This window comes from Motacilla alba, chromosome 1A (genome assembly GCF_015832195.1).
Source record: "Motacilla alba alba isolate MOTALB_02 chromosome 1A, Motacilla_alba_V1.0_pri, whole genome shotgun sequence".
NCBI lineage: Eukaryota > Metazoa > Chordata > Aves > Passeriformes > Motacillidae > Motacilla > Motacilla alba.
The window spans coordinates 16,852,366-16,878,545 of record NC_052031.1 but is presented as its reverse complement, the minus strand read 5'-3'; the positions used below and the strand labels follow the sequence as shown (position 1 = coordinate 16,878,545).

Genomic DNA, 26,180 nt, shown 5'->3' with positions numbered 1-26,180 from the left:
AAATACTCTAGTTCCTGTAAATTTAAAAAAAACTTTAAAAACTCAAAAGTTTCAAAATTAAATTATTCATATATAAAGCTATCAAGTTAATGGAGTATCTGAGAGCTAAAGCCCTTCATGTGACAAATGTGAAAAATTTGTGTGAGTTAGTGTGAATGCTATTTTGGATATCTAAGACTCAACCAAAGGAACTTTGCTGCTGCCTCAGTGAGTACATATAGGCAACAGAAATGAGAAAGTTTACAATGTGCTTTCATTGGATGTTATGAGACAGTGGTCATAATTGTATTGTGCAAACAATATTTTAACTATGATATATCTTGAGAAAAGTATCTCTTACTTTTCAGAGCATGCTAATGAGAGAGAGGATGGAAATTGTCTACATGCTTCATTTTCATTTTCTCTTAGGCAATCTATGTTTCTATGAATCTGCCAAGACTACCTCATAAACCAGATTACACAAAGGAGTTGTTGAAAGTTGACTAAATGATAAGAAAGGCTATCTGTAATATTCAGTAAACTCTGTAATATTAGATAAATTCTTTAATAGTGCGTGAATGGTAACAGTTGTACAATTGAAAATTCTTTATCTCAAAATATTACCTACTGTAATTGTAGAAGGATATGAAAGTGCATCAAGAATTTAAAGGATGAGTAGAGGCCTTTACAAATACTACTACTGTATCTAAGTTGTATTCTTGTACTTCTCAGTACCAGAACTAATTTTAAAACTAAAACACAAGCATTCTCCTTTAAATACTATATAATGTACAATAATATAATGAATAGGAAAAATTTCAAAATATAAACCAAATATGTTCCCTGTAACCTAAGTTTGAAAATAAATTGATGACATTTGTATTGAGAGGTTGTAACTACCTCATTCACTGCTGTAAGGAATGCATGAGAAAAAAAGCAAATATACACTACAAACATCCATTAATTATTGTGAATAAAAACTGCAAGTGTATAAAAGGATTTCTTGGAACTACACACAAATCAGTAACAGACAGGAAAAAAAGTCAAGGGAAAAAAGTCCCTTCCGTAAAGGAGACGCATTTGAGAAAAATATATTTTTTTCATCTCTGCTTTGCTTCAGATTAGTATTGTACATATAATTGTTATAAGTGGAGATTATTAATTAATTCATGACTGCTTACCATTCAAAATATTTGAATGGTAATTAATGCTTAGAAATTTCATTGTTTTAAATACACTCCTATAATGCCTTGTCCTAATCTACAATTTTTTCAGAGGTTGTTGACTACATCAATGTCAATATGAAGATGAAAACCAAAAAAATCCATTTCACACAGTAAACTGCTGGGAATTCTGCTTTTTTTTTTTCCTTATTATTACACTGTTTATTGCTGTTTCTTAATTATTGCTGTAATCGATTTAGAATATGCTCAAGGCAAACACTAAAAAGTTCAAAAAAGAAACCTGAAAAATAGTGAATGGTGCTCCAGAAGAATCTCAGAAATGTATTTGCAATTTCAAAAAACATAAATGAGTTAATGTCTTCATCCTTTTTTTTTTTTTCTTTCAAAATATGGAGAAACAAGCTATTATAGCAACATAAATAAATGTTGAGAGAAACTGTTTTATTGAAAGAGAACTGAATTGGAAAATATTTTGTTAGGTCTGTTGCAGGACAGGGGATTTTCAGTCATACAACATCCAAACGTTGCTAAAGAGAATTTCAAAGAATCTGTGCTATTTTTTTCCTATCATATAAGGTAATTTATAGAAGCCAGTGCTTTATATGCTGACTGACTGAAAACCTCCAGATGCATCTGTTCACGTGGAAGAAATGGTCGGATATGAAACAGTATTTGTGAACTCAAATCTGACTTCTCAGTATGTAAACCAGCTTCATCTTTCACACAACTTCATAAATTCAGGGGATGAAGGAGTTACTAGTTTGAAAAGATAAATTCTAAACCAGAAGAATACTTTCAATTACTTTGAATATATTTTCTATACATGTGATAAACCCAAATCTAAATAAAAGCCCCCAAACGCTCTGAGACTATTTCTTACCAAATCCCTCATAAAATATAAAAACTTTAAAACTTTTCTTTCTCTATGACAGACTTTTGACATAGAAATGCAGTCAAAATACAGAGAACTAAGTAAAAAAGATCAAGCTTTTTTCATCTCATCATTCTTTAAACAGCTCTCACATTGCAGTTTGTTCCTCTCTCTGTTTTGAAAGATTATTTGTTGCAAAGATTGGGAGAAAAAAATATTTGAACAGGAAAACTAACTGGGAAAGACATTAACAGTAATCATGTTTTGTTAGCAAATATTCAATTTGTGCCCTAGATTCTCAAGCCATTTTACAAACATTTCCTGTTAAAACATTTTTATCAGTTGTACAGATTTACATGCCAACATTTACCAACACATATGCTTATCATCAGCCAATGTTACATAGTTATTTAGTGATTACATCAGTTCGTTAGAATTATATGATGATAATTGTCAACTCTTCCCCATGCTGGCATTTTTGGATTATCTTTTTTATGCTGTTCACATTTCAGGACCCAATCCTGTTGAGTTTTTGGTTTTTTGGTGTTTTTTTTTTTAAGATTTTAAAATTAGAAAAGAAAAATAAAAAAAAAAAAGAAAGAAAAACAAAAAAACAACAAAACCCTTCCTGTAAGCAGAACTAGGAAAATGATTCCGTGATGATGTGAAAATATTTCCCTTCTGAGAGCAAACTAAGACCAACCTTGGTAAATAACCTGAGCATTAAGAATCAGTGTTGTTTCTGATCCTCCTAATTAATGAAGACCAAAACCAACAACAAAGCAAATGAAATCTGAGGTGTGCATGAGATCTGTCAAGGGCAAGACAGTCCCACATGTGAGACAGATCAACACAAATCTTGAAAATATTACGCAAGGATGATCAAAAATTTGCTTAGGGGGTCACATCCATGTTGCATGCAGTACTCATCTGTTTCAAAGCACTTTTGGTCAAAAAAATATAAAAGAAAACCAGCAAATTTGCACAGATGAGCTTTCTTAGTAGGAAGGATACATCAAAGTATCAGGATCTGATTAACTGAAAATGTGCCCTTTGCTATTACCTAATGTGGAACTTGTGTCCTCTAATGTGATATACAAATAGTCAACTCCTAATTTGGTATTTCCTTAAAAATATAAAAAGAGACTATAACAGCTTCAAAGCTAAAATGCTTTTAAAGTGAAGTCCTAGATTCCAGGAAGAACATTTTCACTTTGCACTAATTCCAGGTTAAACAGCATAGATGGGCATTGGTGCACTTTAACAGAAAGATGCACTGCAACACTGCAACTCATCTAAGGATTTCAGACAGGTGTATTCCTTATCATGTGGGGGGGAGGGGGAAGATTAAAATTAAATAAATTCTTGGTTTAGAACTTATGTGCCTTTTAGATAATGACTTTTCTTGCTTCCAACTCCTGTGTATTTCACAGTGCCTGAAATATCAGTGTTACCAGGATAGTGCAAGGCTTCATTATGTAGATGAAAAAATAAAATGACAATTTCAGAATATGAAACTTGTTCTGGTCAACTGTCAGATCCTTAACTACTGGTACTGGTGATAAACTTCAGACAGCTATTATTCAAGACATTTTGGAAGTTAAGCTTCCTCCAGTGTTCCTCAGACTGGACATATGAAATCACAAGCAGCTATTAAACTAGGGGAATTTCAAAGGTCATGCTGTGGGATGCAATGTTCCATCCAGCTCTGCAGGGTATTTACAGGAAACCCTAAGAACAAAGATCCTGATATTGATAATTCTGATAAATTAAACTCACACTGACACAGCTAACTGGCTTCCAGTACCTGAACTCAGTGCTGACAGCTACTCTGTGTGTCTCAGAAAGAGTAGAGGTCACACAGATACAGGCTGTGAATTCTACAGATGAGCATCATACTTGTTTTTTATGTATGAAAGAAAGGACACTTACACTAACTCCTTGTTTTCATGCGTGCAAAAAAAAATGGCATAATTAGAGCCAAAGCAAACCCTATGAAGAAATATAAATAATGGGGGGAGACATTGAAGTCTTCTCCCACAACTCTGCACTGGATTGGACACAGTCTACCTACCATATATGTTATGTAGGGATAATATAAAATCTGAATTTATACAACATATATATCTGCTCTTTGAGAGCTATGACTAACTGCATTTCATAAAATATGCTCTTTCTGGCACACAGTATGTTGTACCTACCAGATAGGTCTAAAGCTGGCAGGCAGATGTTGCAGGTAACCCATATTATACCCATCTCTCTAGAGCCCATGTGTGCAACAGCCAGCCATCTGTTTTCTGGACTCTCTGATCTCCTCAGTATTTTAAGGCCAGCTCTATGGAGAATGGTGGCAGCAGTGGCTTGTCATCTAGTGAACAAACATCACACCAGCTCCTCTACTTTTTTATACTGCCTGCATAATATTGCATGGTTTATTTTAATTATAAGCCACCTTGTTAATTGCATTCTGTTTGTTGAGTTAAACACATGTAACCTGGAAGTTCTCTAAAGAGATATAATAAATTTGGATTCCATAAGTATTTAGCAGTTTTCCAATTATGGCTAACATCTGACAGGGGAAAGAAAACACAGGCAAAAAAAATCCTAAATCACACTTAAGTCTCTAATCATCTGGTAGCAAGTTTTATGCAAGTTAGATAAAAAAGTAGCATATTAATAAATGCAGTACTTAAAAAAATTTGTGATAGAAATTCTTTTGGACACTCAAAAATGTCATCCATAGAACTCTAGATTGTTCCATGTACACCTGCTCTGACAATTCTACTTTATAAGAACAGTTCTGTCTCATGTAAAATCTGCCTTACCAGTCTAACTTTGCTTTGATTTACTTTTAATATCTTTATTCTTTCTTATCTCTGTGCTTTGGAATAGACCACAAAAATAGAAATATTATAAATATTCCATCAATTATACATTCTATTCTAAGATTTAAATATGACATCTTAAAAGAGAAAAGCTGTTTGGGATTTACACGGAAACATGTTCTTGTGCCCAAATGATTGTTCTAATGCTTTTATGGACTTCAGTGTTTTCTTTCATCCCTTCTTAACTGCAGCATGTAGAGTGCTGATTTGATCAAAACCTCTTACAGCTAGATACCTTATAAAGACAGATGAAGGCAGTGCCTTTTAGCAAGACAGTGGGAAGACAAATTGAACATAGGAAGCAAACAAGACAGCTAACTGCTTTACTAAGAAAACCCTCTCTTCTGAGGTATGCTTAAGATTTTTATGTTCTTTTAGTTGATAATCTGTAGAATTCATTGCAGGAAATCTCACGCAGGTTTCAAATAAACTTTGTTGCTTTATGATCTTATTAAGTAGGGAAATATTAAGTAGGGAGAAATCAGCCAAGAACTTATTAATTTCTTTCTAATAAAGATTTTTAAAAGCTATGAATATTGGACACAGAATATTTTATTTATCCATATTCTACTCAGCTGATAAGAAAGAGTAAGCTCTTTCAGTACAGTAAATATCATAATTCTACAGGTGTCCAGAATGCACCATGAAGTAAATCAGCTTGTCTGCTGGCTGGGATTTAGATTGTCTTGCCAAAAGCCTGCCAGTTTAACTGAATAATTCATGATGTTTTATGATGTGGAGTTCTGTCCACAGAAGAGACAAACAGACTCATTTTTCTTATGTCCTGAAATTGGACTCAAAATGGGAGGTTAAGAAGAGAGGAAAATATGGTTTTACTCCTGCATTTAAATAAGCTTCTCACCTTGTGAGAAATGCATTATACAGCTACTTGTGACCAGCCATGTCCTATGGTATAATCGCTCTGATGAAGGTGTTGAGGAACTTGAAAGAATGAGAGTTTTCTGAGGAATGTTTTGTTAAAACTCAGGAGGTAAACTGTAACAAAAAAAAAAAAAAAAAGCGACAGAAAACAGACCAACTTTTTAGTCCACTATTTTTGGATCTGTTTTACTACCTTATTCCTATAATGGAATGGTTATAATGGTTTTGTGTTAAGCATTAATTGTGTTCCTAAAACCTTTCTGCAGGATATAGCAAGGATGTTTCTTGGGTAACAACCTGATTTTCAGTAATTATTTTTTTAAGTTCTATGGCAATTTGCTTTAACAAATGGCACATATTTTTTTGTGTCACGCCTCTGTAACCTTTTACACATGACTACATTCAGTATGGCATTTTCTGCAGAAGAGAATGTTAGTATAATGTCAGCAACACCAATGTTTTCATCTCCAAAGTGCTCCCATCAGAGCTATGGGATAACTGGTATGATCTTACTGCTAACAAATAATTTCAAAGATGCCTATAGCTCTAATCCACTGAAGTTTTGGTGAATTTCACTGAGTTAAACCACTGAAAATTCAAATATGGAATTGCATGTAGATGCAAAGCAAGATGAGAAGTAACATTTCTATTTCTAAATATCTTATTATACTTGTTACTTTTATTAAAATTACTTTCAAATAACTTACTACTACAAAAGATATATTCATATGTGATTCAATGACTGTGAACTTTAATGCTTCGTTTATATATGCATATAGGATATTTTCCTCTGATCTATAGGCTATTTAATGTGGAAAGAAATTATAGTAATCACAAAACCTGAAAAATATGTTGATTATATGCTTTCAAAATAAAAATATTCATATTATTCCTTTCATTTTCCAAACTCCAGGGTTCAGATTTAAAACCAAAAGATTTGTCACTTAGCAATGCAATAATCAGTGCTAAAATCTGTTTTAATACTTCTGTAGTACAAAAAATTTAATGTGTTTTAACAGAAAAAGGAAATATACTAACATGCTCTAAATAGATTATTCCAGACTTTTACTTTCCCATCCTCATAAGATAAAATGACATAGCACAGAGAAATTCTTATTCAGATTGTCACTTCAAATTTAATGCAACTTTAGTTTTTAACAGTGTTCAAACTGGTGCGGATGAGTCTTTTCGTTCAGGTAAAAAGCAACAGGATAAAAAGAAATGTCCTCAAGTGAGCCAGAGCATGTTTGGATTGGATATTAGGTAATATTTCTTCACCAAAAGGCAAAAGGGTTACTAAGAGTTCAAAGAGGCTGCCCAGGGAAGTGGTGGAGTCACCATCCCTGAAGGTATTTAAAAGACATGTAGATGTGGCAGTTAGGGAAGTGGTTTAGTGGTGAATTTGGCAGTGTTAAGTTAATGGCTGGACTCAATCTTACATATCTTTTCCAACCTAAAATGATTCTATGATTCTACCACTGATCCTCTCAATTTGGTGGTGTCTGCGGACTTGACCACTGGCTCCTCCAGAGAATTAATAAAGGTGTTAACAAGACTGCCGACAGATATCTGCATTTCATGACCACATCTGGTGCTCTGGTTCCTCATGCCTATTTACCAGATTCCATGTCTTCCTGAACTTACACTTGAGGCAGATATCCATTTGCTATTTTTTGCCATTTCTGAGGTCCCTCTTCTCATAACTCAGAAACATTTGCTTTCTACTCTTGATTGCTACTTCCTCACTTGTCCCCCAAATTCCTGGTTTAGAAGAATCCTGTTACCATGTTGGCCAGACTGTTGACAAGGATGTTGACAAGGATATTTGCTGTTGACAAGAATGTTCTTGCCCCACTTTCTCAGGTGGATCCGGTCTCTCTACCCTGGAGTCCTCAGTGCTCAGAGTGAATCTCATGGCCATAAAAGCCAAATCCCTGTTGTTGTCTCAAGCTGTTGAACTAAGTCAACAGCTAGGTCAGTCTTATCCAGCAAGATTCATCTGCTTCCACCTAAGCTTTTCTTTTGTACCAGCAAGACTGAAGAGAGAACATCTGGGGCCCCAGGTCCTTCAATCCTAGAGCTCTGTAGCAATTCTCAGTGTGCTGCAGCCCTTCCCTGGCAGAGAAATTTAGACTATCAAATGTAGGAAGTTTCCATACCAGCTATTCTCACATTGGAGATACCACAGAAAAGCTTTTAATAGGAAGTGATTTCTGAGACTTTCATTAGCAAGGGGAATTACAATGTGATTTTTTTGCCTTGTCTTATCCATTTTTTTCCTAGCTTCTTTGAAATTACTTCAGCTGATCATAAATTTTTAGGCTCTTTTTTTTAGGTATTCAGGAAATACCATTTTCACATACAGAAAGTCATAATATAAAAAGCTGATTAAGGTTTAGCCTGGTTCAGCCTGATTTGCTGAAGCTAACAATACTTAAATGCATACTTTCACCTCAGACTGAGTTTACCACCAAGCTATGAGGATATTACAGTTATTTAATCCAACACTGAATTTCTGTTCGCATCATGGAATGGGATTCCATGGAGAACATATTAATAAAATTATGCAAAGGGGCTGGCTATTTATTCATTTTTAGACGTATGGAATTAAAGACAAATTAAAGTAATAAAACCTGTCTCTCTGCAACTTGTCTGTAACAATCTGGTTAAGAAAACAGTGGTGTTATGGTATATGTAGTTGCTTCACTGGAAAATATGTGAAAAAAACCATGAATAATAAATATTTCCTTGTAGCTTGACATCCATAAAAAAAGCTCATTTGTTTCCTCATAAGCAGAATGAATGAAAATTATCTTACAGCATATTGGACAGGGAAGGAAATATTTTTTTATTCTTATAACAATAATTCCTGCTTTAACTGAGATTTGTATCTGACAATGCCTCTGAACATCCGTTATATTATCAGTAACATATTATGTTAGAAAATTGTTCAGATATTTTAGTTTTCAATCACAAAATGCAGATGTTAGGCATAAGCATTATACTAAATAGAATCAATATTAAAATGAGTAAAGATAGCACTGCACAAGTCCAATGAAATTGCTGTTTTCTCATGCAATCTGTAGTAATCCTACTCTCATTTAGAAGCAGAGCAATTTTTACATTCAGCCCTTGTAGCTAATGCCATCAGTGGTGTGTAAAAATAATAACATTGCTGTAGACTTCAGAAATAAATTGTTTAAATAGGATTTTGTCATTTTTCTTATTCTTCCCAATTCTATTCTGTTTATGGGGCACCTCTGGCAAAGATTAGATGAGATGTGTTTGATTGAATGGCTTCAGCTGCCTTGCTGCCTTTCTTGGTATTATGGTCTGCAGCAGAAGCAGCAGCAGAGTGCACTCTACTGTGTTCAAGAGCTGAGCTGTGTGCTAGTCTGGACAATGCCAGGAGAGGCAGCAGTGTCTTGTACAAGGGGACTTTGCTGCTTTACTGCTACTTCACTTGCCCCTTCCCCCAAACTCCTTTGATTTCTTCTTAACCCAAGCAACTTTTCTGAAAATCTGTGAAGTTTAAGTGACATTTCAATCTACCCAATGACTCAGTTGACTAACACAATTCTTCCTATGCCACCTAACAAAACATAGTATTAAAATCTGAGATATTTTTAATCACTCATTACTAGCTGTGACAGCAAAAAAATCCTTGCCCTTGCTGCCACCTGTTTTCTAGCATATACTAAGTGTTGATAGTCCATTTAGACATTAAGGAGATGAAACAGTAGAGCAGAACATGAAACACACATGCTCTCGTTTTGGTAACAAACCCAAATTGTGCTCTGGCAGTGTTGAGCACCAGTGTTCATTACATTACTAAGTGAAAGTAGGTGTTCTTGTTCTTCTACACTGGCACAGAGATTTGCAGACACAGTTTATATTCCTTCACTCCTGTTTAAATAATTCTTTGGAAATGAAAATAGAATAAAGGACTCCTGACAAGTGTTTTGAGTTGCTGTCCGGATCCAGAAGTGAGTATTTGCTGTGGTCAAACATTTTGTTCCAGCACTGTAATACCAGTTCTGGTAACCCCAGCAGCACAATATCAGCTACAAGACACCCACATTTATCTCAAATACTGTCATCTCAACTGCTGAAAGTTACTAATCAAAAGGAATTATGTTCTGTACTCTCATATCCTATAAACTGCCAAATCCTAAAATCTTGAATTTTAAAGCATAATGTAATAGCATGAATAAAGGCTGTAGGTGCTGCACATGTACGGATATTATTTGTATGTGAAGGACTCAAGCACAAAGTTGGCAAATATAGGTACTGTACCCAAAGAAACAAATATTATATGTGACTGTGCTCTATTAGGATGTTAAGCTTAGTTCTTTCTTACACTTCTACGTACTGCGGAACAAACCATAATTAATTTGCTACAGAAGCAATTCCAAATATTAGCTCTGTAAAAGAAAGATAAAATATGAAAAATGTTAAAGAGACTCTAGCTTTTAAAATTAAGCTAGTATTGTTTTATGCACAAAGAGCTCTGGTTCATTTTGACTGATTAATCTTCATAATTCATAGAGAGAGTGTTATGATGTCACAACCAACCAAACATTGCAGTGGTATTCTTGTAATCTATATTATTGGCAAACCACAATCTGAGACAGTTACCTTGTGTTGGGATTCAAAAGAAAATGATAACATTCCTGCAGCTGACAGCCACATACAGATCTTACCATTCTTCAGAGAATACACCATTCATCTTCATATGGACAAAACCCTTATAGGTGTCTCTTCAATTAGGAAATTCATACAAACTGAGCAAAATTTAGAGAAATCTCAAATCTTTAAATGCTATATTTTTGCATTTTTTAGAATTTATAACACCATTTTTAGCCTAGTTTTACACAACATGGAAATAAATTATCTTGTAGAATATGGTCAGCAGTCACCAGTCTGATATTTGAACCACAGCCCAAAAAAATTAAGGAACTACTTTAAAAAGTGGTGACCAGAAAACAAGTCTCCATTATTCCTACCTATGAATTTTAGATTCCATAGGTTTAAGAAAAGGTTTATGTATCCTACTGCACAGGAAATGGAATTTGCACATAGGGATCTCTTAATAACATACATCCCTAAAAAGGAAGCTTTGCTGGAGTCTAGGACCCATCCTGGCTTTGAAATTTTTGGTAATAAGGTTACAGTCTGTAAGGAAAGCTTATCATATACTTAAGGAGACGTTGCACAGTAATTTCATCATTCATTATTTTCAAAGATCAAAGATTATTATCTTATAGAAATAGACTAACATTTCCAAGCCAGCATTTCAGCTGTAAGTCTTCTTCAAGTGACAGAACTGATAGAAACATGACAGAAAACAATGTTTTCATTTCATGAAAAATTGTCATGAGCTTCCTTGGACAAAGGTCTCCTGTAATAAAACATCTGGCAGAACTGGACTTCTACAGATGAAGACATTTGTTATCCATTATTCTAATTATGAAAAAAAATATTAAAGGACCTTTGAAGAAAATTAAACTAGTAAAATCTTTAAAGTCTATTTATGAATTTTTAAAGATAACATGAAGATAGGACTTTGTTTTTCGTCCCTGAACTAAAAATATACTTTAAATAAAGCTTCTCCCTGCTTCACTACCAAACTTAAAAGTAACAATTTAGTTTGGGGGACATTTTCCAGGACATAAACTATGTGAGAAATAAAGAATTAATTGTGAGGAAACTCTGCTGTACCACTGCCTGAAGTGCTGACTGTCAATCTTCAGGTGAGGTTTTACCAAAGAGCTGACAAGAATGTGTCATGAAAACATAATACATTATAGCACAGCAGAAACTGCAGTAGTTTTTGTCATAATGTAGAAAACTACATGATAGGTCTGACTGACCTTCAACAGCACACACATATGAGTTCATGTTGAGAATGACTGTGACTGGACTATCTGAACACTCAGAGGAGACTGTGAAGAACATGGGTCTTGTCTTGGAACCAAAGCCAGAGAAACAGGCATGCCACCAGCTCTTGAAGAAGACTAACTGCACAGGCAAATTGTATGTAGAAAAGATGGTCTTCAAAAAATTTATGTAAATCCTACTTGCAAAACAAGAAGTACTAAAAGCTATTACACTATGAAATACTGAAGGAAATCTTGAAAAACAACTCACTACCAGTCCTTTCAATCATGCCTCTAAATCCACACACTTGGCAGTTCACAGAAACAAAATACTAGTGTTCACCTTATCATGCTTTTTAGTTCTAATACATCATGAGTCCATTTCTTGTTTGCTTACTCACTGAGCTCACATGCATCTGAGGAATGCTAGCACAAACACTCTGAAAAGAACAAGCCTGGTGCATATATGTGACATAATACATGCTTTTTGAACACCATCATTTAACTACTACCCTTTGTAAAAGTTACTTTCTCCGCCTTTACTGGTTTTCTTGCACCTTCTCAACAAACATAGTCCTCTAAAGAAGACCTAGAAATGCCACTAGTCGCTTAAAAAAAAAAAAAAAAAAAAAAAAAAAGACGAAAGAAATACATCCGCCAAAGGAAAAACTGCTTGAAATCCAGAAACTGAACTGTATCCTGTACAAATCATCCTCATTGCTGGAAAAATGGGATTATGAAGGGATTTCTACCAGGATACAATGGTTGGAAGAGAATTCATAGGACTAATATTTCGTATCTGCTATGAAATGTAAACTATTTTAATAATGCCTTAAGAGACTCATGTTTTTTACTTCATATGTAAAATTAAGATAAGTTTATAGGGACAAGTGATTATGTTACTTTGTTAATATGGATAGCAAATGTAAAGCTAACTGTTGAGAAATGAAATCCCTCGGAAACACTTCACAGATCTACTTCTGTGAATTTCTTTCAAGCATAGCTTAAATGGAACCAAAAGGAAGTATTTGCATGTGCTGATTGACATAGGGATGGTCCTGGAGGAGTTTATACTTGAGCGTACAAATGTGAAATAAAATCAAATTAGCATGCTAAGGAAATTAACACTAATATAAATACATTCCTGAATAGTCCCAGATAGCTAATCCCTGGGAAGAAAAACTTAATTCTGTTTTTATTTATGAAAATGGATTCTAATAGAGTTCCACTTGCTAAAAATGTTCAGAGCCTTAGGCTATGCCTAAAGGCAGAGACACTATATGTACTGAGAATCCCAACTATTTCAAGTATTTCTTCTTAAAGCTACCCTAAATGTGGCAAAATTTTAATACCATATAATGAGCTTGACATTCAGTTCCATTAACTGCATATATAATGAACTGATTTCCTGTTTGAATTATTTGATAGATCTAATTAAATTACAATTCAAAAAACTATTAATCTTTGCTAATCAACAGCAGTGAATGAAGATACCTCAAAGATAATAGTTTTTATATTCTCTTAAAAAGCTTCAAACTAAACTAAACCAACTAGTTCTAGCACCAATTCAGTAATGAACATAAAAGCACTTAGCACCTAAATATCTGTAAAAGGAATACAAATATCCAATAAGAATGAAGAATGAAACACCTGTACATCAATAAACCTGGCATTTTACTGTAATAGAATTAAATTTTTTCTACAGATGACAAAAATGTATAACCTAGATAAAAAAAAATACAAAACATAATAAACACTAAACCAAAAAAGTTTTACAATGCCAAGAAAGATAATTTTTTAAGACTATGAATTCCCAAACTGAACTTTTTTTCTGACTCTTATCCCAAAATTTACTTTAATGTTTGAATAATCCAAAAACTTTGCTTATTTTCTGTACAGATGATCTCCAGAGAGTTGTTTTAACGTGTCACACACAAAACCCAAAGTAAATAAGCTGTCAAAATAACTATTTTCTTCAGCTTGTATTGAACATGACAACATGCCATCTCAGAGATATGAGGTCATAAGTAATTTTGGCTAGAAGCTCAGATTTATAGTCAATTATTTTACAAAGGCATTTAAGAGATTGTGAGATTATTTACAACTTTGCTGATGGTAAAATATCCTACTGTTTTAGTGTATATTGACTTAAGAGAAAAGAAACCATCTTGACTCCTAAGAGTTTGAACTGACTCATGTTGCAATAAATTGCCAGGTATAGTACTTTTGTTAAAGGTTAAAGGATTCTTGTAAACAGGCAGTAGGCATTTTTTGTGTGAATTTGCATGAAACTAATACTAAATGTAAAAGGTAGCTTCAATTACATTTCCAACCACTTGATAATCATAACAAGTTTTCAGCTTGCAATAAATTAAAGCTTATATTACAGAAAAAAAGCAAATGACAAGGAAAATTTTTTTTAAAATCAAAATGTGGAAAGCAATCAGGTTAAGTGGTGGTCAGCAAAGTCAACTGATTATTCTACAATAAATATAAACTTTCCAAAAGTAATTGACTACTGGCATCAGGTTAGAAAAAAGACCAAATAGGCTGATAACAATTCCCAACCCGACAGAAATGTTCTTTTCCAAACAACAGTCAGCGATATTATTACTTTATCTTACATAAATTAACTTATCATAGGCATGTTCTCTCTGCTTTTTGCATTCCTACAAAGGGGCATGGAGATCAGAAAGAGTAAATTTTAAAAAGCCAAGGACAACCTGAAGTTTAATAGTTTTACTCAGAGAAAATTGCAAAACTGTAAAACTTGTTTAGTGTTAATAAACAACACAAAATTCAGATGAACAGAAATCAGAATGTCCAAAAGCCAGGAAACTGTGATGCTGCAGCTTTTACTGAGCTGGAACTGTGGCATATATATGCTGATGTCAATACATTATTCTGAGTGGTAGAAAGAAAATTGTGAAAGCTGCAAAGAGATCTTATACTGCTGTGAAATCAGATGATAAACTGGCAGCTGAAATCCAATGTCAATAAAAACAAAGTAATGCACATGGAAAAAAAGATAGTTCTAGCTATAGATATACAGGAATGTACTCTAATTTAGCTATTATCATCTCAGAGAGAGATCTGGAAATCAAACCAGAAATGTTTCAAAGTAAACATCAAGCCAGGGCTCAGTAACTGTCAGATTTGGAAGCAGAATGATACAAGTTACTAAAAAAAGAACAGAGAACAAAACAGGAAAAATAAAAGCACACTACTGCAAAGCTACATAAGCCCCAGTATCTACCTAGGCAATTTTAAAACTGATAATATGCAGTTGAAAGAAAAGTGTTCACAGAAAGGAACAAATAAAGTCCTCTTACTGGAACACCTCATGAGGATGTGTATATATGTACACACACACAATTATGAGCACCACAGGAAAAGTGAACCATTGCTTACAATAAGAGACAACAAAATAACAAAGGACTTAATACAAAATTTACTGACACAACGAACTCTGAAGACTTAGAAGAGACAACCAAGTGGCTGAAGGCCTAGCAGAGGTCTTTACCACTAAGCTGTTTGAAAGTGCTAGTCTTAAGGGAGTACTGCTGAATTCTTGCTGCCCTCATTAGCTTCATGCTCTCCAGTATAACACAAAAATGGACTACAGAGAGCTGCCATCTTCTAACTTTGCCTTCTAAGCTAATGTAATATGACCATTACTGGACACCCTACAAGCCTCACCAATAAGACTTCTGTGAAGTTTGTTGTAAACTCCTGAAAAGATGATTAGTCAGTATTATGACATGGCAGAAGGATGAAGAATAATGGATTTTAGCATTTGATCAACTATTCTGGAGTTATCAGCAAGCAAACACTTACTCCGAAGCAGATACGAGATGTCACTCCTCTCTCATTTGCAAAACTGCAAATAGTTTTCTATTCAATTACCTATTCTCCATACGAGATATTTAGTATCACATCTTCTATTTTACCTATCCTGACATTGAGCGTACTTCAGTCTTCTCCACTCTAAACATTCCATCCACTCACCTTGTCTCGTGAAGTTCAGGAGTTATCCGTATTTTTAAACCAAAAATTTATACACATATGTATAAAGCATACATTTGAGGATAAAAATGGGTCAGGAAGATGAATGTCTATGAAAACATTATCTATACTGTCCTTGTCCTACTACACAAGCAATGAGGAACAGATTTATTCATATTTTAATTCACATTATATTTAGAAATATGATTAACTACTTTACAACAAAAAGAAGGGCACCCTGGTCTGAACAGTCTACCCAAGATAAATGGGAGAGAAAAGTAGCTGAAGAAACCTCTGCACAGCAGTTACTTGCAGGAGAAAAGGTTTCCTCATCAAAATGTCGAAGATACTTTATCATTGAACATAAGAAGAGAAGAAATGCAATTAAAAGTCCTACACCAATTTGGATGTCAAGTAACTCTGGATGGCAGGCATATTTATCTTGTGTTTTGGGTGATGGCTGGTATTTCCAAGTTCTTTTTGTAACAGGAAGAATAACCAATGAATATCTGTTAATGAATTTGTGAGAAAAGTGCTAAAGGTTGAGGAAGTGAGCAACATGACTGACTCAACTTGTTCACTAATGTCTTCCTTTAGGAGTTTAATTAATCTATTTGATTAAAGCATACATTATTGGTAAAACCAAATACTGTTTCTCCTATACCACAAAAATAAAAAGCAGCTAAGGAGAAAGCAAAAGCAAGGATATATTCAAAGATATATGGCAATATTAACTTCTGTTTCACCTTCCTGGTTCAGGTTCTACCATCCCTCACAAATATGAGAACAAAATGGGTTTCTGTTTCTATCTTCAGGTGAATCTATACCTGTTCTTTTTATTTCTGCTAAATTCAGAGCTAATTACAGCTTTTACTCACTTGGAAAGGCATGCTATTACCATTGCAATTATTCAGTTCCTCTGTATTGCCTTTTGATTCACCTCATTAGCCAACCTCTAATTTTACTTAACCAGGCCACAGTGTTTAGCTTCTTGTCCTTGACTCCACCCTCTCCTCATCCTTTATGTCCCTCTATGTCTTCTTGCTTTTTTCTACACTCCTGCTTCTTTTTATAGGTCCAGTAGTCCAGCATGCAACAACACTACTAAAATAACAAAACAAAAAGAAAAAACCACCAACAAACCAACCAATCAAAAATCAAAAGAAAACAAAGCAAAACCCAAAAAGTAAATTTCACAAAAAAAAAACAAAAAACCACAGTTAAGGATAATATCCTAAAAATAACATAAGTACATATTTAATCAGCAAAAGAAACTATTTTTGGGAGCTCAAACATGTTGTTAAAATGCTGATAGGACTTCCTCTGCTCTGTGTTGACTTGCTCTGGCCCTTCACTCTTCCTTGTCTTACACATGCTTCTCTGCATAGCCAAACTTCTCAGGGTCCTTTCTATGGCTGTATATATGGCTGATATGGCTGTATCCCCTTCACACCTTTTCCATTCAGAATCTCTTTCCATCATAAATTGTTTTCATCTGTCTCTATCAGCTCTCAGCACAACTTAATTCTGCTACACCCTACAGAAATTAACAAAATCGAACAAGCTTGGAACAAGATTATTTGGTCTCATATTTTCTCTAGTAAGTTTTGGCCCTTTCCCCCTCTCATTTCTATCTAATTTTCAGGAATGGGATTAACTATTATTTTGAGTTTCTACAGTGTGCAGCATAATAAAGGACTGTGATTGTCCTTGCACACTATCACGGCAGCCATGAGAAGCAATAACAATATTCTTGCCAATCATCTTTTATAGATGTATCAATTTTTTTTCTAATTATACTAATTTTGACTGATCTAAGAAGTTGAAGTCTTTGACATGAGCCTAGTCTCATTTTTCTATTAAGGATGTGATATACTTTTGGTGATTAAAGAATATAACAATGGTAAACTAAGTTATGAACACATTACAATTTTTTTCTAAAATGCTTTACGAAAACCAATGTAAATAGGCTACTGAACAATCTCAGAGACTTTTTTTTTCCTTTTTTCCTTTTTTTTTCACTAAGGGTATGGAAAGTGTTCTTTCCTTTTTATGTTGATTAATCCAGCAGCAACAACCAATTTTCAGAAAAGATCTTTATTCTTGATTACATCTGCAACTCTGTTACTGAATGTCCACCACGAAATGGTAGCTATGCAATCTGTACCTGAAACAGATATCAGCACCGCTCTACTGAGATCAGTGATTAAATACTTTGGTAGATAACAATTCCTTATAAAATGTATTAAAAAACCACAAAAATTTGGTTTCAATAACTACTGGTAATCTTACAGAAAAGAGGAAAAGCCTTCAGAGGTAGTTATGCTTTATTTTTCTCAATATGTCTATGACTGTTCTTAATGCAACTCTTGTAAGCAACTGGTTATCTCTCCTTACTCAGCTGCTGTGCCTCTGCAGCATAATGAAATTCTGGCGTGATGATAGCACATCCTATTAATGAAAGTATTATGGACACAGATGGCTATCAAGGCTGCAGATTGCTGAGCACCAAGACTGTAGCTGATTTTCTAGCTGATATCATACAGTATTTAGAGTCAACAAATCTGGGACACAAATAACTTAGTAGAAAGCATAATCTAGTACTCAGTGGAAGCCTTTTCTGTTCAAATCAGGGCATGTAAAGGATATGGTAAAGAGGGGGAGAGGGTAAGGAGAGGGAAAAGAGTGTCTACTCCATTTCTATTCTCTTGAATAATTTTTTTTTTCAATTGGCAAAATCTTTTGAAAACCATTCAAGTGGATTCAGTTTTACATCATAAAGGTAAAATCTAGGAAAGGAAAAACCAAATTTTTTAATATATTTGAGCATACTTACTAATAATGTCATAATTTTCTTACACCTCACTTTCACAGACATCACAAGATATTTATACTGCTTAAATTTCAACATTTACCTCTTTTTTTTCTTTATGCATCTCATATATATATATATATATATATATATATATATATATATATATATATATATATATATTCTAATGAATTTTCATTTTTGATAGCCTGTGAGCATTGTATTATCATACACAACTTTTGTGTATTTTTTCATTTATGTTCAAATATGCTATTCCACTGTTTTTCAGTGCAGAAAATCTCAACATTTTATGATATGGGAAAATAAAAATAAAAAGCAACATGTTATATATGGAAAATACTATATGTAGCCACAGTATTCTGAGGAAGTGAAAATTTGAATATTGACTATTGTGCAAATTAACATTTAAGTGAAGTATCATAACTTCGAAGAACACCCCAAAGTTAGGTATAATATTGAAGCTAACAGGGGCACTCTAACAGGATGTCACACCTTTAAATCTCATCATAATATGATATAAATTCAAAGATAAAAGGAATGTTATTTTTCATTATTTTAATAGGCAAACTCAATGCAAAATAAATTTAAAAAAAAAAAAATAGAAGCAATCCTTTATGTTAACGGTCCACAATATAATTTAAAAAAAAAACCAACAAATTCAGAGTACAGAAAAAATCCAATGCAAACTGAGAAATAGTCTTTCTCATATAAAATTTTCTATTCCAAATAAAAGCCTGCAGTAGATTATTAGTAGATTACAGTGAAAAGCACACTATTTAAAGCAATTGTTATATAAAACCTAGGAAAAAAGTGAAACCATTTATACAAAGAATTTCAAATTACTCTTACATGAATCTGAACATCTTCTTCAAATTTCTTTCTTACGGGAAGCTTGTCACTGCACTGATCCCATTTTTTTTTTTTTTTTTAATTACATCTCGCTATCCCGAAGAGGACTGATCCGGTAAATCCAAATTCAAGGAAACAGGTTCATTAGCTTCAATAGCATTCTTAATTTGACTAAGAGGTTAAAGTATGTGAACCTTAAATTATAAGAATATCAAGATAGGAATCATGTCTCTCTGTCTGGGTAGGCTATTTTATTAATTCTATAATAGGATCTAGACTCATGCTCATGTTCCAGATATAGTCATCAACATCTGAAAGAGAAGCAAAAGCTACTTCAAGTACAGAAACCTTTCCATAATCTTTATTTGCATGCTGAACACAATGTCATTGTAGAATTTCCTACACAAAGAACTGGCACCACTTAATTCATAATAAATTAGTTTAGACATTGTAATAGATGGATGGGCTCTTGCACTGGTTTAAACCTGACTTGAGTCCTCTGGCTTGTCCTGGAAACTACTCTCATGGGTGTAATTACCAGCTTAGGACAATTACAATCACTAGGTAACTTTGTACAACAGTGAGGTTTTTTTACTTGCAAAGTCATCCTTGACCAGGAAGGTAATATTGGAGCAGAAGCACTAAATGTTGGGGAAGAAGTTTGTGTTTTGGCCTTTTAGCTTCTAATTTATTCACTCCAATGCCACATAATAATAAAAATATAAAAGGAGTTTCTATTTTCTATATATTTATACATAAACAAGGTGTATATATATATATATATATACACAACTAAGCAATAGAGATAAATATGGAAAACACCAAATGATTACCAGAAAATAAAATCTTATGCTATGCACAGTACCTACAGAACTGAAGTCAACACAATACTCAGCATATATCTTTTGTTTCCACGTTAACCAAAGGGTTTTAAACTATGCAAAGAGGTTCAAAATTAGCTGCCCTCAGGTTACCTTAAAGAACAAGAGGCAAGGCAAATTCTGTGAAAAGTGAGGCATGCACTGTTCCACATTGCATCCCCTGGAGCCTCTCATCCAGCCCAGAATGACTGTCAGCCACTGGCACACCAGAGGCCCCACCTGGAGGAGAGTGCCCCAGGAGACCAAAGCAGATGAGAGCAGTTGCACAAAGGCACACATGGGCAAGGCCCAGCATTTGGATTTTACAGTAGCTACAATTGCACTGGAATTCAAGCGGTGATTATTAACCTTTCTCTGTCACTCCCACACTGCTCTCTATTCTCCTCATTTCCTCCTCTCAAAATCTGGGTAACTTAAAATTGGATGGGTTAGAGGTTTCTAAGTCAATGCCATGCAAAATGCTTTATTTGGATTGAATATTTGCTTTAAAATTTTCCAAGTACCCTTGTTTGCTAAAGTTTGACAGTAAAAGTTTGTTGTGCAAACCTCCTGAGAATATCATGTTTCTCCTGTGCCCCTGCCTCAGGGTATAAAAAACCTAAGCCCCTTTAAGAAACTCATCAAACAAGTCTAGGGCTTAACACCAACCAATGCAGATAATGCCATTCATATCACTGGTAAAGGAAGACAACACTAACTCAGCACTTTTTAGTGTAGGATGGTAAAAACAGAAAAATTAAAGTGTGATGTGAATTCAAATGAACAGAGGTCGGGCACTTAAAATATTCATACAGACCAAGACTTCCACTTCTGACATGTGACAAACGCAAAATTGCAAAACTCAGTTCATCAGCATAACATCTCTTCAGGAAATCTGGTACTAAAAGCCCAGCAGTATTTTCTAACAGTGAAGACCTAACGAGCTTTTTTAAACCCAAATGTCCTCCTACCCCAAGACTGTGAGGCAGTTTATCTGCCTGCAGCCCACCACTTCAACAAGGAGCTTCTAACATTCACATTGAAGCTACTAAGCAGGCTGCCTGCAGTTGAAAATAAAAATTCAGATAGAATCTATACAAAAATACAGATTCAAAGAGACAGACATCTGTGGGAGTTCCTAAACTTCTCTGAGATGAAATGCACAGAGAAAACCTTGATATTATTAGCTAAAACATGATACATTCCTGACCCAGTTTCACAAAGTCAGATCACCATAAAATTGGGTTCCAGGCACTTTGTGGATAGCATGATTTGTCTTCTGAAGGAAGATTAAACTTCAGCTGGGAACAAGCTGCTGACGCTCTTCAGACAGGCAACAGGTACTAGAGGGATCCCATCAGGTAGTGCCCCGCATGAATACATAGTAAGGCAGCAGGGGGATGTGTCAGTGTACATGACCAGACAACACTGAATTTGGGTCATTTATCTTTTGGGCAGGGCTATGCTGGGACCTACACTCAGCGCTGCAGCCTTTTTTTCCAAGGCTGGCATTTCCCTTGGTTTTATACTTATATATAATGATTAGACTTCCAAAACTTACATCAAAATTCTGGCTTAAGGCTGTTAAAGCAAGAGTGTCAATACTGTGTCTAGGGTAACTACTTACTTTTGAAAAGCTGCTTAGAATTCATCCATATTCTTAGCAAGCCCTCAGTGTTTTATGCTTAACAAAATTAAAAATTCAGTAATGCATGCAAAGCTGAAGCCTGAAATTTAAAATATGCTTGCTGCTTTGTGCAGAAGATGTCTATCCTACCAAAGAAAGCCTTTTCTTGAATTATTTTAATCTGTATTACATGTACCTTGAGCAGTAAGTTAAAAATACAATAAAAAAATAAAATTTAAAAAAAATTCTCAAGGTCAGGAGGACTGAGTCTTTCAATTTTGTAGACTGTTACATGATATAATTGGAGAGAAAACAGATGATTATTTCCATTGGTTATTGTTATTGTAATGCCATTGCTAGTTAGTGTACCAAAACTATCCAACAACTGAAAAAAGAGCTTTTAGTGAAGGACTGTGTGAGACTGGCTTGTGAAGTACCTTGCAAGTCTGTGATACTGTAAAATAACACAGCAGCAAAACATAAGCAAAACAAGTTAGAGAAATAAAAAATAAAGATGCATCAAAGTTTATTTCTGATATGAAAATGCCAGTTTTTATGACACAATTTTTTTTTCCTCCAGTATGACCTCATCCCATAACTGCGGGGAAGCCCAGCTCCTTCCTATCACCATAAGTATGTGGCTTTCTAAGGTTCTGTCTTCAGAAAAAATATTTTCCTTGAATCAGCACTTTGCAGGCTATTCTGAAAGAGATATACAAAAATGCCTAGAATTAACTACACTGTCTCAGGTGTTGGGCATAGTAGTGCTATTAATGTTGTCATTAATTTAGCAATCAATTTTAACATTTTCTAGGACTTTTCTGATACATCATCTATCACCACAGATATTAAATCTAAGTTTAAAAAGTAAGTTTAAAAAAAAAAGTGTTACATAGCTTTAAAATGCCATTTCTTACCATATTATAGCCTTTCTTGATTCACTTTTATGAAACTTTTTTTGATGTTCTTTATAGTTCTTTGTGCTTAATTGGGGCGGGGCGGGGGAGGGGAATATTCCTTGATCATGCTACTTTCACATAGTGCCTGAAATGTCATTTAGCTATAGTTAAACCTCACCCATTGACGGCAGGGGTATTTACAAAGGTTCATCTCTCTATATTCTCTTACACTCACTGGAGACAAACATGTTGCCTTGGCAGAAGCCCACCTTCACACATGAATAATTTTGGAAGTTTCTCTTTTCCCACTCTTCTGGGGATAACTGGAAGGTAGGATAACAACCAGAGGGGGTAATAATGCTACATTTTTCCATAAACTGCTTCTAATCAGTGAAGACAGTGGCTTTTCCAGAAGGCAATCTGAGCAGCGGATGGCCTCAAATATTTACACACATTACATTCAAGCAGAAAACCTATCTGCTAGTCATCCCATGTTTTCTTTAATGCCATAAAATAAAAAGAGACAAGTTTTCAGAAGTGATTGCAATAGTCACACTACCTGATCTCTGAAATGCCCATCACAGCCCCTGTCTGCAGAGGGAGGCACAGAGGGAGCTTACAGTGACCAAACTCCTGGATTTAGGAATGTCATGTTGACCTATTGCCTGAAGTTAGGTAATGAATCAGACTGCAATCAGACTGCTGTGGTTGCGGATAGCACCCTGCCACAAGATATCAAGCACAGAAAACTCTACCCAGTGATTCAGTACATGCTTATGCTAATGCATAATATGTTCCCTAGTTATTTTGTCCACTTCAATTTAAAATGTCTGTAGTAATTAGGCTTCTAGTCACTTCCTTAGAAAATGGTTTCACACTCTAATGTCACGTAACCTCTAACCATTTTTCTGTGCTGGAACTGCCATCAGGACACATAGATGAAAGAGGATTAGACTACATGGGTGGCTGCATAGGAATGTCAAGGAAGTAAAAGGAAACAAATCTGTTAGCATTGATGAACTAATGCATCCAATCAAACACCAGGAGGCTGAAGGTGTTGTCTTTCAGATGAAATGTGAAAGCAAGGCACTAAGCATTAGAGGCAATTAAAGTTCTCTCAGCACTCTTTGCACAGTATCAGTGCTAACCCCTGGTTCCTGGCCACCTTCCAAATCACATAAATAATTCTGCTTTCCTAAATATTTCCTTGCCCTGTAATTTAAAAAGGCAGCCATCTCTTCACTTGAAATAGTATATTGATGCCAGGTTTAGCATTGAAGTAGGATGCTTATAAGTGAAAAAGAGTCTCCAGGTCTTTGTTATAAGTACAAGAAGTATTTTACTTTCAATGACATTTTATTCACTCTTATCCTGGCATTATTTCCCTTACCATAAATCTATACTGTGCCCGACTGGTAAGCTGTGATCAGTACTCACTCCCTGCTACTTGACTGCTATGAATGAACTGTTCTGCGGAAAAGACTAACATCATGCAAAATCCTGGTCTGCAGCTTTATGCCAGGTCCAGTCATTGAATCATAGAATCATTGAATATCTCAAGCTGGAAGGGACCTGTAAGGATCATCAAGTCCAATCCCTGCTCCTCTAAGGGCTAGAGAAAGCCAGATGACAAATTTTGCTTCATCTGTCAGACAGATCACCACCTCTAACCTTGAAAAGGAAAGAAGGGTAATTGTGGTGGGTGATTCCCTTCTGAGGAGAACAGAGGGCCCCATATGTTGACCAGACTCAACCCACAAGGAGGTCTGCTGCCTCCCTGGGGCCTGAGTACAGGATATTACTGAGAGACTCCCTGGGCTGATTCAACCCTCTGATTGAAGGGTTGACCTGACCCACTGCTGATAATCCAGGCTGGCAGTGAGGAGATTGAAAAGAGGAGCATCAGGTTAAAAGGGACTTTAGGGCACTGGGTCAAGTGATTGATAGGGTAGGAGCACAGGTAGTGTTCTGTTCAGTCCCTCTGGTGGCAGAGAAAAATGATGAAAGAAATAAGAGAGCACATATGATCAATGAGTGCCTCAAGGGTTGGTGTCATCAGCAGAATTTTGGGTTCTTTGATAATGGGGCAACTTTTACAGCACTTGGCCTGCTGGAACAGGATGGGCTCCATCTCTCTGTTAAAGGCATAAGGATTTCAGTTCAGGAACTGGCAGAACTCATTGAGAAGGCTTTAAACTAGGTCTGAAGGGAGAAGGGGATACAGCTGGGCTGTCTGGAAGCAGGCCCAAGGGTGGTGAGCCTGAGTTAGGGGTGAAATCACTACGCAGATGAAGTGCATGTATACTAATGCATGCAGCATGGGTGACAAACAAGAAGAGTTGGAGGCCATGGAGCAACAGCAGAGCTATGATGTAATTGCCATCATGGAAACATGGTGGCATGACTCACATGGCTGGAGCATTGCACTGGATGGTTACAAGCTCTTCAGAAGAGACAGGAAAAGTGGAAGAGGTGGAGGCATGGCCCTTTATATTAGGGAGGTTTTGATGCCATGGGTATTAAAACTAATGACAACCAAGTTGAATGCCTATGGGTAAGAATTAAGGGGAAGGCCAATAAGGCTGACATCCTACTGAGAGTCTGTTACTGTGCACCCAACCAGGAAGAAGAGATGGACAACTTATTGAATAAGCAGCTGGAGAATGTTTCAAGATCACCAGCCCTTGTTTTTGTAGGTGACTTTAACCTACCAGACATCTGCTGGGAACTTAATACAGCAGAAAAGAGGCAGTCCAAGAAGTTCTTAGAGTGTGTGGAGGACAGCTTTTTGTCACAACTGGTGAGTGAGTCCACTAGGGGAGGGGCTATGTTAGATCTGTTGTTTGCAAATAGAGATGGGCTGGTGGGAGATGTGGTGGTTGGAGGCCTGCTTGGGGCATAGTGATCATGAAAGTATAGCGTTCTTGATATTTGGTGAAATCAGGGGAGACATCAATAAGACTTTTACATTGGACTTCTGGAGGGCAGACTTTGGTCTATTTAGGAGACTTATTCAGTGAGTTCCTTGGGAAGCAGCCCTTAGAAACAAAGGAGTCCAGGAAAGGTGGGTGTGCATCAAAACAGATACCTTGAGGGCACAGGAACAGACTGTCCCTGTGTGTCAAAAGATAAGCTGATGAAGCAAACGTCCAGCCTGGATGGGCTATGAGTTTCAGTGGAACTTGGGAATAAAAAGAGGATGTATCATCTTTGGAAGGAGGGTCAGGTCTTAGGAAAAGGATTGCTAGGGCATGTAGGAAAAAAAAAATATGGAGGCACAAGCTCAGTTCGAACTTAATTTGACAGCTTTTGTAAAGGATAATAAAAAATGTTTTTACAAATATATTAATGTCAAAAGGAAGGGCAAGACCAACCTTTGTTCTTTACTGGATGAGGGAGGGAACTTGGTAACTGTAGATGTGGAGAA

General features: G+C 35.4%; 1 protein-coding gene across 10 annotated transcripts in view; it reads right to left on the bottom strand.

Annotated features, from left to right (window-relative positions):
* TAFA5 (TAFA chemokine like family member 5) overlaps positions 1-26,180 on the bottom strand; it is a 470,404-nt gene that overhangs the window by 210,607 nt on the left and 233,617 nt on the right. The window contains exon 4 of one of the 10 annotated variants that reach the window (XM_038154230.1): positions 3,458-5,915. The exons of the other annotated variants lie outside the window; for them this stretch is intronic. Within the exon in view, the coding sequence (XP_038010158.1) occupies positions 5,797-5,915 (119 nt within the window). The 3' untranslated portion in view covers positions 3,458-5,796. Of the gene's footprint in view, positions 1-3,457; positions 5,916-26,180 lie in introns of those variants that run through there. 10 annotated transcript variants of the gene reach the window in all.